This window comes from Apium graveolens, chromosome 3 (genome assembly GCF_009905375.1).
Source record: "Apium graveolens cultivar Ventura chromosome 3, ASM990537v1, whole genome shotgun sequence".
NCBI classification, from domain to species: domain Eukaryota; kingdom Viridiplantae; phylum Streptophyta; class Magnoliopsida; order Apiales; family Apiaceae; genus Apium; species Apium graveolens.
The window spans coordinates 131,090,226-131,105,884 of NC_133649.1; the positions used below are offsets into that span (position 1 = coordinate 131,090,226).

General features: G+C 38.7%; 1 protein-coding gene across 1 annotated transcript; it reads right to left on the reverse strand.

Moving 5' to 3' along the window:
* Positions 1 to 257: 257 nt before the first annotated feature.
* On the reverse strand, positions 258 to 3,144 carry LOC141714581 (uncharacterized). Its single transcript, XM_074518095.1, has 5 exons — positions 2,770 to 3,144; positions 1,317 to 1,929; positions 1,105 to 1,232; positions 575 to 961; positions 258 to 479 (listed from the first exon to the last, which is right to left on the reverse strand). Exons 1-5 carry the CDS (start codon positions 3,142 to 3,144, stop codon positions 258 to 260), a joined length of 1,725 nt encoding a protein of 574 aa, XP_074374196.1.
* Between the last annotated feature and the right edge of the window lie 12,515 nt (positions 3,145 to 15,659).

Sequence of the window (15,659 nt, forward strand, 5' to 3'; positions counted from 1 at the left end):
CGATCTGGGTGTCGTATTGTAAGACCAAAGGACCATGGGCATCTCCTCTGGACAATCTCCTTTTTCTCTTCCAACTTTTCCTTCAAGGTATGCTTTATGATTTTGTTTATGGCTTCCGTCTGACCATTACTCTGCAGATGATAAACTGCGGCAAAGTCCTTTTTAATTTTCAAGTCCTCATAAAGCTTCCTTAACTCTTTACTATCAAACTGCTTCCCATTGTCTGAGATGAGTTTGGGGGATACCGAACCTGCATACTATGGAATTGAACACAAAATCCTTATCTTCTTTTCCGTGATCGTGGCTAGTGGCATAGCCTCTGCCCATTTGGTAAAGTAGTCCACAGCCACACGGCGTATTTCACACCCCCTTTTGCTTTGGGAAACTCTCCAGAGATCAATTTCCCACATGGCAAAAGGCCAAGGACTTGCCAATGAGGTAATGGTTGATGTCGGGGCGATGGAATAATTGGCGAATCGCTGGCAACAGTCACAAGCTCGGACAAAATTGAAGGCATCTTCTCTCATAGTTGGCCAGTAGTATCCCTGTCTGAGTACTTTTAATGCCAACGAACCACCCCCCCCCCGAGTGATTGCCACAAATCCCTTCGTGCACCTCTCTGAGAATGTAATTTCCTTCTTCTATCCATACAACGCAACAGTGGCTGATTAAACCCCCTCTTGTATAATATCCCATCGTATTCCACATACTTTGCAGCCTGGTACCGAAGACGTCGAGCTTGTAATTTGTCTTCTGGTACAACTCCTGTCTGAATATAGTTATGAATGGGGGTCATCCAGTTTTCTCGCGGGACTTCTTGCATCTGAAGCACCTCTACCTCTGGAATGCTTGGAATTTCTGGGATTCCTAAAGGGATTTGTCCAAGTTGAATGCTGTCCATCTGTGAACCCATCTTGGCCAGAGCATCCGCATTACTATTTTTCTTCTCACGGAACGCTTTCTAGCCTGGCATTTGAAAAAAATTCAGTAGACGTTGCGCACATCTCATATATAGCTCCGTTCGTGGTCCCCAGGTTTGGAAACCTCCGTTGACCTGGTTCAACTAATTCTGAATCGGTCAACTATCAGATTCACGGCCCCTACCTCCAGAGCTAATTTCAGACCGTTGATCAAGGCTTCATACTCAACATCATTGTTAGTAGCATAGAACTTGAAATGGATAGCACTCATCAAACGGTGTCCCTCCGGAGTGACCAAGACAATCCCGGAACCTGATCCATTATTGTTCACAGCCCCGTCCACATGTAATATCCACCAAGGGTGTGGGAGTTTCTGCCTCTTTTCATCCTAGTGACTTCCTTGCGAGGTTGGTTCTGCCAATACTATGGCCTTATCATCGACTTCTGCATCGAACTCAAGTATGAAATCGGCCAGCGCTTGTCCCTTGATTGCCGTGCAAGGACAATATTCCAAATCGAATTGTCCTAGCTCTACTACCCATTTTAACATTCTTCCTGACGATTCGAGTTTATGTAGAATATGCCGAAGCGGATAAGCGGTGCGAACTTCTATTCGGTAAGCCTGAAAGTATGGTCTTAGCTTTCGTGCTGCAAGAAGTGCATACACTAGTTTCTCCATGTTGGTATATCTGGTTTCCGTATCCAACAACCTTTTGCTCACATAGTATATGGGCCACTGGTGCTCTTCTTCATTTACCAATACTGCGCTGACGGAATATTCAGACACCGCCAAATAAAGAATCAATGTCTCTCTGTCTTCTGGCTTGGCCAACATCGGAGGATTTCCCAACTGCTCTTTAATTTTCAGAAAAGCTTCTTCACACTCGGAAGTCCACAGAAAATCCTTCCCCTTCCTTTGATTGCCTGAAGAATTTTTGCATCTATCCGACTTTGAGACAAATCGATTCAGGGCCAATCCTTCCTGGTCAGGCTCTGTACTTGTTTGACGCTGGTGGGAGATTTCATGTCTAGCAGAGCTTTGATTTTTTCCGGGTTAGCCTCAATCCCCCGTGGTTGACCATGAATCCCAAGAATTTCCCCGACTCCACGCCGAACACACACTTCTGTGGGTTTAGTTTCATCTTATATTTTCTCATAATATGGAACATTTCAGCTAAGTCGGCGATATGGTCTTCCGTCTTTTTCGATTTTACGAGCATGTCATCCACATACACTTCCATTGTTTTCCCAATCTGCTTCTTGAACATTTTGTTCACCAATCTTTAATAAGCATCGGCGTTGATCAGACCAAATGGCATTCCGATATAGCAGTAGAGTCCTCTATCAGTGATGAAAGAGGTGTGCTCCTGGTCAGGCTCATACATAAGGATTTGGTTATACCCGGAGTATGCGTCCATGAAGCTGAGCAAGGCATGTCCTGCCGTGGTGTCAACCAACTGATCAATTCTTGGTAGGGGAAAACTATCTTTCGGGCACGCCTTATTTAGATCGGTGAAATCCACGCATGTTCGCCACTTGCCATTGGGCTTTTTTACCAACATCGGGTTTGCCAGCCATTTTGGGTAGAAGGATTCCCGGATTAGTCCAACATCCAAGAGCCTATCTACTTCCTCTGCTAGGGCTATTGCTCTCTCTCCGCTTACGGCCCTTCGTTTTTGTCGAACCCCCTTATGCTTGGGGTCGATATTCAATCGGTGGCACATTATCTCTGGATCAATTCCTACCATATCAGAATGGCTCCATGCAAATACATCAAGGTTCGCCAACAGAAATGAAAGACCTTCCTTCAACCTTGGTGCCAACTGGGATCCTATTCTCAAAACCTTACTCGGATCTTTTCATCGACAGGGATTTCGATCGTATCTTCTGCTGGCCCCATCTTTTCCATCGGCATTGGTATCTGGGGATACAGGTCAGGCGAATCACGGATTTCATTGTCTTGTAGAGAAGGCGCATCCCCTTTAGGAGGAGCGTCGACTTCTTTAGAAGGCGCGCCTTGCATAGCAGGGACATCAACTTCTTTAGTATGTTTTGCGGGTAAGGGTGCTTCTTCGGGGGGAAGGGCATCATCCTGTTCGAGGCTTTGCAAGACATCGATTCTCCCTTCTAACCGTTCCCCATTGAAATCTGTTTGGACTATGGTGTCCATTGCCTCCTCTTCTTCCAACATCTCAATTCTGATTGTGTCTTCCAAGTACAACATTGTTGGGGCAGCCCGGAGGGGTGCTCATCTTCTTGCTCAACATAATAGTGGACTCGGATTTCCTCGATTGGTTGCTCAATGCTTTTTTCTTGATCTACGTTCGGAGTATCTTCGGCATGGGAGTCTTTTCTAAAGCCTTTCATAGCTTGTCTGTAGCACTCCCGAGAGTCATATGGGAACCCTTTATACTTCCCACCCTATTTGGCATTGGAAATTTGATAGTTAGGTGGTGGATTGAAATGATAACTCTCATCTCCCGCAGAAAAGGTCATCCCAACAACACGTTGTGGGATGATTCCTGATTCAGGACCTTAAATTCAAGCATCTTTGTTACCGACAATGGGTTTTCCCCCAAAGTACATGGCAGCCGAATCGATCCCATGACTCTAACTCCTGCGCCTGAAAAACTATAGACCCACGAGTCTTCCCCCGACATATCCCGATCAGGTAGTCCCATCTTTTTGAAGGTGCTGTAATAGAGGATGTTTGCCGAGCTTCCATTATCCACGAAGGCTCTATGGACATTTTTGGTTCCGATTTGGATACAAATAACCAGCGCATCATTGTGGGGATGATGTATCCATTGGGCATCTGCTTCTCTGAATGATATCCATAGACTCACCCTTAAATACTTTGGGCGGCCGAGTTTCTACCCTATGAATGTCCATGAGAGGCCTGAACCGGGCTTCCCTAGCGTATCTTGCCAAGGCTCGGTTGCTGCATTCCATCCCGGGATCTCCCCCGTAGATTGTTCGGATACTGTCATCCCTGACAAATTTATTTTCCTCCAGGGTATCATTGTTCGAGCCGCGCGGGGCTCGCCTTTCTTCTTCTCTTGTTCTGTCATCCTTGTGCTTCCTTACTTCCTTGACTACCCATTCTCCGAGGTATCCTTCCTTGATAGCGCTTCAATTTCATCTTTTAAATGTCGTCACTCATGCGTGTTATGTCCAGATGATTCATGGTATTCGAAATATTTTTTCTTGTCTTTACTTTGCCATGATGATAAAGCTTCAGGTTTTCTAAATAGCCCTTTATTTTTGTTTACTTCGTAGATATGCTCGATAGATGCGACCAAAGGTGTGTACCGGCTATCTCCTGTAGTCATAGTTTGAGGGAGGACTCTATCCCCTCCTTGTGCTTACTGTATTCACCCGGTCTGGGCTTCGACTACTTCTTCGGTACATTGGCCTTGGAGACCTATCCCTCTTCCTTCCTTTGCTTCTCTGACTTGACTGTGAAGTCGGTTGCACTTCTGCCAGAGATTGTTCTATAGCTTAAAAAGATTTTGCCAAAGCGAAGACATCTGCTAGAGTAGTCGGGTATTTCCCTTGCAAGTGGTTCCAAAAGTCCGAGACAACCCTTAGCCCTGCGATCAAGAAGCTTTTCAGGGCTTCGTCTGATGCTCCCCTTACGCTAGTAGATTCAGCGTTGAACCTTTTGAAGTACGATGTCAACTTTCATTTTCCCCTTGCCTAACATTGGCAAGAGAGGTGACAGAGGGCGCGTATCTCACCGCGGCTTGGAACTTGGTTAAGAACAGAGTTTTCATCTGATCCCATGAGGTGATCACTCCTGGCCTGAGCTTTTGAAACCACTGCTGGGCACTTTCTCTGAAGGTTGCCGCCAAGAGACGGCATCGAGCCAGGTCCGGGACTTGGTACACATCCATCTCTATATTAAAATGACCCAGGAATTCCACCGGATCTGAGTTTCCGTGGAAACGGAGATCGCTAGTAGTGTTGCGATACCCGGCTGGCAGTTGCGTTTCTCTTACCGCCACCGAGAATGGGGAGGGGATTTCAGCTGTGGCCGTTACCCTGCCTTCCAGGTGGTTAAGTAGCCTTTTTAGATCTCCCACATTAAAAGTTCCCACGCCTGAAATGGTTTGCATTTGAGGCTGCGGACCTTGGGGGTGCCTCCACGTGATTCCCCCCGGGAGGGGCTTGCTGCTGGTTCGTATTCTGGGCGTCTTCGGGTATCACAATTACTTCAGGATTTCGTCCTTGATTTCTCCCTTGATTCTCTTCTCCACCTTGGCCGCGGCCCCGAGCCATACCGCGATCATAGTTTTTCCACGTCCCTATGATTATCATGCTCTGCATAGTCTAGCTGCCTGCTCGGTTAGTTCCAGCGGGAATCAAGACTGGCTGCGGTAGTTATCGTGACGGTAGCCCTCTAAGTATTTACACCTCGGCCTCCACCATCGTCCCCTCCATTGAGGCTTTCTCCAATGATCATTTCCGTACCCACGACCATATCGATCCAGCGATCTGCGGGGAGGAGGCTCTCTCATGATCGCGGTGCCGCTCCCGATCTTCCTGGGAATTCGGGGGCACACGCGTTGGATCGCGGTGCCGCTCCCCGATTTTCCTGGAATCCAGGAGCACACGCGTTGTATCATGGGGCGTCACTTCTCCGTGATCAGCTTCTTTCTGCCATTCAAGTAACAACATTCTTAAATCATCATCACCCAAACGGATCCCCAGGCGATCTTTCAAAGCTGCGAAGCCCCGCTGCTAATTCTCTGGCATCGACTCCGCCTGTCGGCGTTCTTCGAGAATGCGTCCAGACCGGTGCGGATGGGTGGCTCCCTGGGTGTTTGCCCGCAGAATTTCTCGACCATCAGCATCTTCTTCCACTAGCTCGATGATTGGGGACGTGCCATTGGAATAGTCCAGGCGTCGAGGGGTTATCGGCACACGCCCTCCTTCGGTACGGCCATGGCCGGCTGAGGCATCCCTATCAGTCACGGGCGCTTTTACAGGTGCATGAGTCTCACGGCCGCGGCGAAGACCCCTACTGGCCTTGCATCGCTCTACCGTGCTCAACCTTGAATCGAATCCGTTCAAAGCATTGCCCATGCGATACAGTTGTTCCAGTAAGTCGGCGTTGCTGATGAGCACAGGCGGCTGTCCCCCAACGTCCGGTCTTGGGCGATCAGTCATTGGTGGAACATAGGGTTCATATTCATAGCGGTGATCATAATCTTCTTCAGAACTTCCATCATAAAAACTTCCATCACGATATTGAGACATCTTTCCTCCCAGATGCAGATCCTGTTCAGCCCTTCCTTCTAGCGCCAATTGTTGACGGAGGAATTTAGGAGCAACAAAGTTTGAGGTTCGCAGCCGGAAACAAGATCTGTGATGGGCGGTTCTCCGTCGGAAACGTGAACAGTAATCGGCGGATCCGATGAATAGTATTCGTCAGAAAAGATGAACAGTGTTTGGTGGTGGTGATTATTGGGGGCTGAGATTGCTTAGGGTTAATGGTGGCTCCTTTGCGTTCTCGCTTCTGACCCCTTACAATTGCCTACGTACCCCTATTTATAGGGGAATCAAGCCCACGTAGTTCTTAGGGAACAAGAAACCTAATGGGCTTATATTTCTTATCCCGAGGCCCAGTAGGAAACCCATTGGAAACCGTCTTCTACTAGCTTTAGGAATGTCCGCCGATGAGGCCTAACCACAAAGGCCCAAGGCTCGTCCGCGGCTTCGAGACTTCGCGGATGAGGCATCTCCCTGGCCAAGGATAACCCTCCGCTACCAGCTGTTTCTCTAATCCACGGACGCAGGTATAGCCGTGGTTCACCCCAAATATTGGACGCATCCTTGTCCCCCGATAAGGAGCCCCTACCAGATTACAGGACAAGTGATCCCAAGCTTTCGGGTGCAAAGTGCAGGATACTCCGAAGTCTCCCAATGAGGACACCCGTTGACTATAGAGACAGAGCTCCCAAAGCAACACCAGATTTCACCCCACATCCCCAATGAGGACAACCCATTGACTATAGGAGGAGGCCTTCAGTCCAGGCATACCCTGGAGGTCTCTGACCACGGACACCGCCTTTCCTGTAGATATGCTACAGGAAGGAGTTCTTCAATAGATTACCCTGCATCAAATAGGTTAGTATAACATTCTCCATCTTTCTTGAATCTTCCAGAGAGTTCATCCAAGTAACATGTCAAAGTTGCATTCATATGTCAAGTAGAAGTTAAGGGCGCGCCCAAACATTCCTGTATGTTAGCGCTGCCCTGTGTCATCAGCCTTTGATCTCTTCCTATATCATTCTACATCATAGGGCGTGCCCTAAAATTATTCATCGTTAGGGCTCGCTCTAATTCTGTCCAAGCCAAAGTGTAGGTCTGTCAAAGCAATCATGTCCGAGTAATCCGTCCAAGGAGTCTTCCTTACCTAGGGTGCGCCCTAAGGCTTATCGCAGAACAATTCTAATCAAGGAATTCCTCTCCTCTTTTTCAATAATTGGGGCGCGCCTCCTCCATCATGTTTGAGGGCGCGTCTTTAAGGCATAATAACCACTTGTCAATCAACTATTAAGTCAATGGAGCGCATTCTTAGGGCGCGTCTTTTTTTTATGAAAAGTCAATCTTATCTTTTCCTAGTATTTAGGCATTTCTCCTTCGATCTTGCCTTTTTTATTAATGTCAATCAGAATATTGTTTATACCAATTTTTGAGTATAAATAATTGAACATGTATCATTTGTCCTTGTAAATTACTCCTGGAGTCCTGAGATGTAAATAATACCAGGCAGGCAGTCCATACATACTCTGCTCAAGGTTGTATCCTGAAGCCTGCATCAATGAAGGCATCTGCCATATTCTAATCGTCTTGACTCTTGACCACCCTTCCTACCTTCAAGGTCATGTTTATTAATAAAGTATAATAGGTAAAAAAAACCTTTCTTTATTTATTTGTGTCAACAAAATAAATTCCCGAAAAAATGATCAGACATTATTAATCAAACACCAAGAGGGTGTGACTCCACATTAATATATCAATATAGATGATGTGTTCTAAAATACGGGAATTAAAATTATCGATAAAATACTTCAGATAATCGGTGATTATTCGGAATACTAATCGGATGTGTTTAATAAAATACAAAAATACTTATATATTATACTAAATATAATAATTTAATAAAAGATGTAGTGATTACTCGGATTAAAAATGAATCTTATAATCCGAAGCAGCTAAGCACTTTAAAAACGATTAATCAGTAAATCGATAATTTTTAAAATAAAGACGTAGATAAATATATAAATTCAGCATCTCCGGGTTACCAATAATATTAAGTGATGGTTAGAAATATAGTACAAACTCACAGCCTAATAAATTGTTTTGTGAAGCTTTTGTTTGAAGTAATTAGGGTTCATTGTAAAAATCTAAATGGAAAACAAAACTAAGCATCGATGGATAAAAATCATGGACACAATTATGGACGCAATTTGACTTATAGTATCTTTATGAGTCTATGACACATCCTCTTATGTCTTATCTTCCATGTTGTATCATTACCCTCTTGTCTATTTGACTATTTCCAACGTTTTCTTATTCGTAACGTCGCTTTTCCGCATTTCGTTGTTACTCCTATTTACTCGCTGTTTGTGCTTGTATCTGGCCGATCCATCAAGATACAAACTACTAATTTATGTTATCTAAACCACGTCTTCCTAATGCAAAGTCTTGTCTAATAATTTATGTTATATTATGTCTCAATTGTTTCCCGTGGAAATTAGAGCTTAATATTTACTAGATTAGTTTCCGAACTGATATCCAATAATATTATAATTATTTTAAAAAAATATATTTTAAAATAGCTTAATTTGAATAATATATATTAATACAATATTTTTATTACATACTAATGAGAATACAATGAAATATAAACATAAAAATTTTAAAAATGACATTACCCAAATTACAAATATTGATTATTACTTTTTATTAAATACAAAAAATATAATAATTAATATTTGTGTAACTAAAATTAATTTTGAATAAGATAAAATTAGTGAAGAAAATGAAACTATTCAAAGTTATTAATTTAATAATATAAAAATAAGAAAGAAAAAGAATGAGAAATGGGTAAAAGAGATATGAGAAATGGCTAAGATAGAGAATTAGCAAGGAGATAATAAATGAAAGAGATATAATGAAGGTAAATTAAATGAGGGAATTGTTAGTGGAAGATGATATCATCAAAATTAATAAGAGCTTTTGATGTAAGCGCTTGAAGGAGAGTTCGACACATAAGATATGATGATGTCAGCTATACTTTGTTTTAGTATAATGTAGATTCGATGATTTTAATTAACCGAATCCGATGCACAAAATATTTTACCTAATATTAAAGAAGTTAGCAAAGTTATATTATAAAATTCCAAAAAATGTATTAAGTTCATGATCTCCACTTTAAAACTTCAAACTCGTAACAAAAAAATTAAAATTTCAAAAAAAATCCATTTTTTCTTCAAAATACATATGTTGGATGTTAATAAGTATAAACTAGGGACATGTCATTTTCTAGATTTTTTTGTACAAGTATTGTATAATGTCTAAAACATATTAAATACAAGTTCAGTATTTATCAATATATGATTTTCATGTAAAACATTAATAACATTCATTATATTTTTAATATATCCCATTAATCATAATACATATTTTTCTTATTTGTATTGTGTAATTTGTATTTACTAAATGAATAAAAGAAGGGTAGTCATTGTACGTGTAAAAGGAAAATATTGAAATTGATCCATCAAATATTGTCAATATGTTTATAAAAGAAGCTAAAAATTTAACATATATGTATATTGCAGAGTCGAGTAAATTTTTTTAGTTTTGGTCAAATAAACCTGGAGTAATGAGATATTTTATTATTAAAGTCATTACTAATTACAATTAACTTGCTTAATTTAAAAGGATTAGTAATGCATAATTAAAGTGGTCAGGATCTGCAATCGTAATATTCAAAAAAGTAGAATTTACAATATTATTAATATAAGTTTATTTTTAAAGAAAATATTATTTTTTTTAATTCAACGTTTATGTTGATTTAATATCATTGTTAATGTCTTAATTCATTACTAAAGTTGATCTCGACCGTATACTTAGCTTTTAATCCTCTCTATTTTACAAAGTTAATTTATAAGATGTCAGATAATTGTCAATTTATAAATTAAAATTGACATAATCTATATAGTTTTTAACATATTGAAAAAAACTTAAATTTAATTAATCATTCTTATTTTCAGAACATAAAATACTTTGTTATTTTCTTCTAGTATATATATCAATAACTCTGAAATACACCATTAAAATTGAATCTTTTATTATTGGTAAAGATAAAGTCACATGTGTGTTTATGTTTGTAAATTATTATTTATTATATTTTCGAGTAAATTATGTTGGTCTCATTTATTTATATGGTAGATATCTTGGTCATGTATATATCTAATTATTATTCAGTAAATTACTCAAATAACATGTATTTATGATTATTTAAAAATTATAATTATCTAATAAATAAATTACAATTATTTATATATCGTAGTCGTAGTAGGATTGATAATCAAACAATATCTATTTTTACTCAACAGAGCATCAGTAATGGATATGACATAAAAATAATTCATATATCGTAAAGACTAACTACTAATATTCAGAAGTTGTTTTTTCAAGAATCTGAAGATAAATTGTACTAATATCATCATTCAAATCATTTTGAAATTTCTTTATTTACAATTCTAATATTTCTTTTTATAGTAACTTGATAACATTATATATTATTTTTCTAAGATTAAATAATTTCAATTTGGTGATTTTTTTTACATATTAGTTGAACTTGTTAATCCTTTAAAAATATCGACTAATATATTTTTGTTAGAAATATGTTGTTAACTTGATGATAAGTTAACAAAACACCTTAGTAGATTTAACTTTGTGAATTTTGTAGCACTCGACGGATGATCAAATATAGTTCCGACGGATGAACTTTATAGTACCGACGGATGACAAACTGACAACCATCGAGTGAGTAGCCTATGTAACAAATAAGAACTGTAGCACATTTCTGCAAGCAACATTGTGTAGATTATGTAAGAGTATACGAGTCATGTTGACTACTAGTAGATATACAGAATATGGTGACTAATTTTAAATATAGATTTCTTTTAATTCTGTATAAATGAAATGGAGTCAAGTGACATAAAAGGCTCCCGATGGATGGTTCACAAAGACTCCCGACGGATGATCAACAAAGCTCCCGACGGATGACAAGCATAGTCCCGACGGATGATCAAGTTCAAATAGCTGTTGATAGTGACAACACAGTCACATGTGTTGGATGTTTGCAAAAGGAATGTGGCAGCCTGTTAAGCAGAAATTTTTTAACAAGAAGCATTACCATTTTCATGCAATTGTGAAGATATTCAAAGATGCTGGAATAGAGTAGTGAAGCAGCATGGAGTTAGAATAGATATGTTTTATTTTATTATCTTGTCTTATTGTCATGTAAACTTGGTGATATATAAATTAAGTGTAGCAAGTAGAACAATTAACTAAGCAAGCCTGTTTTCAGAGAACATATCAAGCTGTATTATGTAAGCATTTCTCTGTAGTTTAGTTGTTCAAACTTGTAGCAGCTGTGAGCTATTCAAAGCTTCACAGGGTTCTCATTTGATATATATATATATATATATATATATATCTGGTGGATACTTTCAAATCCACCCAAAAGTTTTAAAAGCTTGTGTTTTTATTACTTAGTATTTTGATTTCTATCACTCTTTTATTCCGCACCATTGCTAATCAAACACTGTTATATTTATCAAGTTAAAACTTTCTTTAAATTTGAAAAAGTAGTCAGAATTACATTCAACCCCCCTTTTGTAATTCTTGTTGTATCGTTAGGGAATAACAATTGGTATCATAGCAAGCTCTTGAAGAACAAAGAGTATAAAGATCACAACAAACAACAAGATGAACAAAAAGGATGTTGGAGTGAAGATCCCATTTCTGGACAAAGACAACTATCACCACTGGAAGGTGAAGATGCACCAACATCTTCTTTCTCAAGATGAGGCCTATGTGGATTGCATAGAGAGAGGTCCTCATGTACCAATGAGAGCTGCAACTGGAAATGAACCATCTGTTCCAAAACCTAGGCATGAATGGTCAGATCCTAACATTGAACAAGACAGGAAGGATAAGAAGGCCATGAATATATTATTCAATGGAGTTGATGGTGATATGTTTGATAACATCATTAACTGTAAAACAACCAAAGAGGTTTGGGACACAATCCAGATTATTTTTGATGGTACTGAGCAAGTAAGGCAAAACAAGATACAACTACTGATTCAGCAATATGAGCATTTCTATAATAACCCCAATATTTGGAAAATTTTTGAAACCCTTATGAATAGTGTTTTTGATGAATGAGAAAACTTTTCATGCCACACTATGTAGGGGTTCTGTTATTGATCTTCTGGGATATTATTAGTACTCTATGTGGTATATAAGTGTATGTAAAGATCGTCAGAATCCAATTCTGAACACTTTGATTTTTCCCGGAAATCCACTAGATACGGAAAGAATTAAGTATAAGGTAACAGGATAAAAAGGATTTAAATTAAAGGATTATAAGAGAGGATCATAAAAGGATTATAATGTATTGAGAAAGGTTAAGGAAACCCAAGTAATAAGATCCCGGGTATGATCCCTCAAACGATAAACAAAAACGAAAGTTAAGCGAACCGTATAACAGATCAGCGGTCATTAGGCAAACAATTAGGAAGTTAATCAAAGAGATTAGAGGTGATGATGTCATCCAACCAATGAGAAGAGGACAAAGAGGGGAGGATGACATCACATGATGATATAAGCATGACATAGGGAGGAAGGAGATGTGGTTGGTTTATAACCACACAAAGTCAAGGTTAATTAGGTAATTAACCTAAAACAAATCAAAATTCAACCAACCAAGCAAAACATTTCATTTTTTTCATCAAACAAAACACAAAACCCTCCATTTCTTCATGAAGCTCTCGGCTTCTTTCTTAGCAAAATGAAGATCCAAGCTCCACCACTTACTATTTAGCAGGTATTTATCTAAGCTTCCCCATGGATAGTTACATACTTCCTATAAGTTTAAGCTTCTAATTCCAAGCCAATCTTTTTTTATAAATCAAGGAAGAAGATGGTGAATAGTAACCTTCAAGAAATAACTTTGGTTTTCTTGATTTTATGAAAGTTCAAGGTAGCTTAAGCATAGATCAAGGCTTCCATGGGCATTCCAAGGATCTTTCATTGATTAAGAAGCTTCAAGGAAGGTATAACATCTCCAAACCCTAGCTTTACTTTGTATATTAGAATGATTTTGGTTGATATGGTATTAGAGTAGCTTAGTGATTGTGATTTAGAGTAAGGTTGGAATGGTGGTGAATGGATTGTTGAAATCTTATGATTTGGTTAAAGAATGTAGTATAGTTTAAATTCAAGTTTTAAGATTTAGTAAATTGATTATAATGAGTTGATTTGGGGCTGTTGTAATGTATTTTGGATGGAGTTTTGATTGGGTTGTGAATTGGGGTTGAATTGTGGTGGATTTGGAATGGTTTAAATTTGGGAAATCGCGTAAACATAGCCGTCGTAATGTCCGATTTACTTTAGACTGCTTTTGTTCATAACATTAGGACCCGACAACTCCCTGCTAGATTTTGACCATTGTCATGTTTAGATAGTTCATGTTACGAGCTTCATTTTGATATGTAGTTCGTTTGATTCCGATGTACGGTTTAGGAGAAACGACCGTTTTAAGTAACGGCGTTCGCGAACGAACCCTTACCCCTCGCCTTACTTTGAAACTTAGGTTAAAGACCTTAAAGAACTAATTGAAGTATGAAACATTTATGTAAGGTGTAATAGGCAGTTGGTAAGACACTCGCAAAGGAATCGCCTTAAAACTCGTAATGGTTAAATTATTAAAAATGGTGGAGCCGAAGGTACTCGAGTGACTTAAGAGAATCAGTAAGTGCAAAGCGAGCGTTAGAGTCTAAGTTGGTTAATGTATAGATTTACAAGTGACTTTGGTTTAATTCCAATTTACTTGTTGTTTATAGGTTACCGGACTCGTCCCGAGCCATTGTAACCCCAGTCGCTCAGGCAAGTTTTTCTACCCGTTATAACTGTTGTTGTGATGTATATATGTATATGCATTATCTTGTGATAGATGCATGTTGGTTAATTAGCAAATTTTGCGATATATTGAAGCATGCTGATATGGTATATATATGAATGCCTGTTTCGTATTCTTGCCATATATATCTGTTGGTTCAGTTGATAATACCTATGCTAGAGAATAGCGGTAATTTGCATATACCCTTAGTATAGGGACCCAAAGGTGAAAATATTTTCTAAAACCGGGAGTCGAGGATCCCGAGTAGATTTTATATATATATATTTATATATATATGGTTATAGTTTTCAAAACTATTAATCGAATAAGGTTTATTCGATAACTTTATTTTATTAATGAATATTATCTTGAATATTCATTCGAGGACTTATGACTCCTTTATATTATTTATTGAATATTACTTGGATATTCATTGAGGATGTATGACTCCTTTATTTTATTTAATGAATATTATTTGTAATATTCATTTGAAGTATTATGACTCCTTATTATTAATGATATTATTTCGAATATTCATTCGAGGGCTTATGACTCAGCTTATTTATTTATTGAATATTATTTCGAATATTCATTCGAGGGCTTATGACTCAGCTTATTTTATTTATTGAATATTATTTTAATATTCATTTGAGGATCTATGACTCCGATTATTTGCTGAGATATATTCTTTATTTTATTAAAGAATAAGGTGTCGATAATCAAACTCACTTTTGATTATTCAAATAAAGATAGTACTTTCGTATAGGTATATCTTTGGTTATTTAATATTCATTTCAAGTATAAGTTTTAAAACTTCTACTTCAAATATTTTTATAAAGATTATTCTTTATGGAAATATTATTTAAATAATAATATTCAGATATTTTCTAATATATTGGGACTGATTTATTTTGTTAAAATCAGCATCACTCCAAACATTCTTAAAAATGTTTTGCGAGTCTTCAAAATGATTTTTAAAAGTTAGAGCGGATCCCAAAACTCATTTTTATATTTAAGATCCTCCTTTCGAAGGGGATTTAAATACTCGCTCAAAACCTGAGGGATCCGGCTCTGTGGTGTGTTTTATATTCGCAACAAGGTTGCTGTTTTGTTAAATGAATTGATTACTTACCCAACACTTGGGAAGTAAAATTCTTGGAACAAGTTAATCCATTAACAGGCATCGCCTGGGAAATATCAGTGAGTTCTCCTTTCCAACTAGATATGACTTCTTGGTGGAGCCGTATCAACAAGTTTCTACTTGGGGAAAGGGGGAACGAGCTTTACGTTTCAGAGTCATGGATTTCATCTGAACTAGGAGTGGCGTAAGTGGTCGAGTGGCGCCGGCCCAGCCTTATTATATTGGCCCAAATGGCCTGGAAGTTCCGCTAAGGCGGTCCATTCCTTAGGAGTTCAGTGTTCGGTTGACAAGTAAATCTGACAGGTTCTCCTCTACATGTAGAAAATGGTGGGGTTGCACTACTACGACTGATCATCGTAAGTGGTCTTCCTGGCGCGGCAAACTCCCG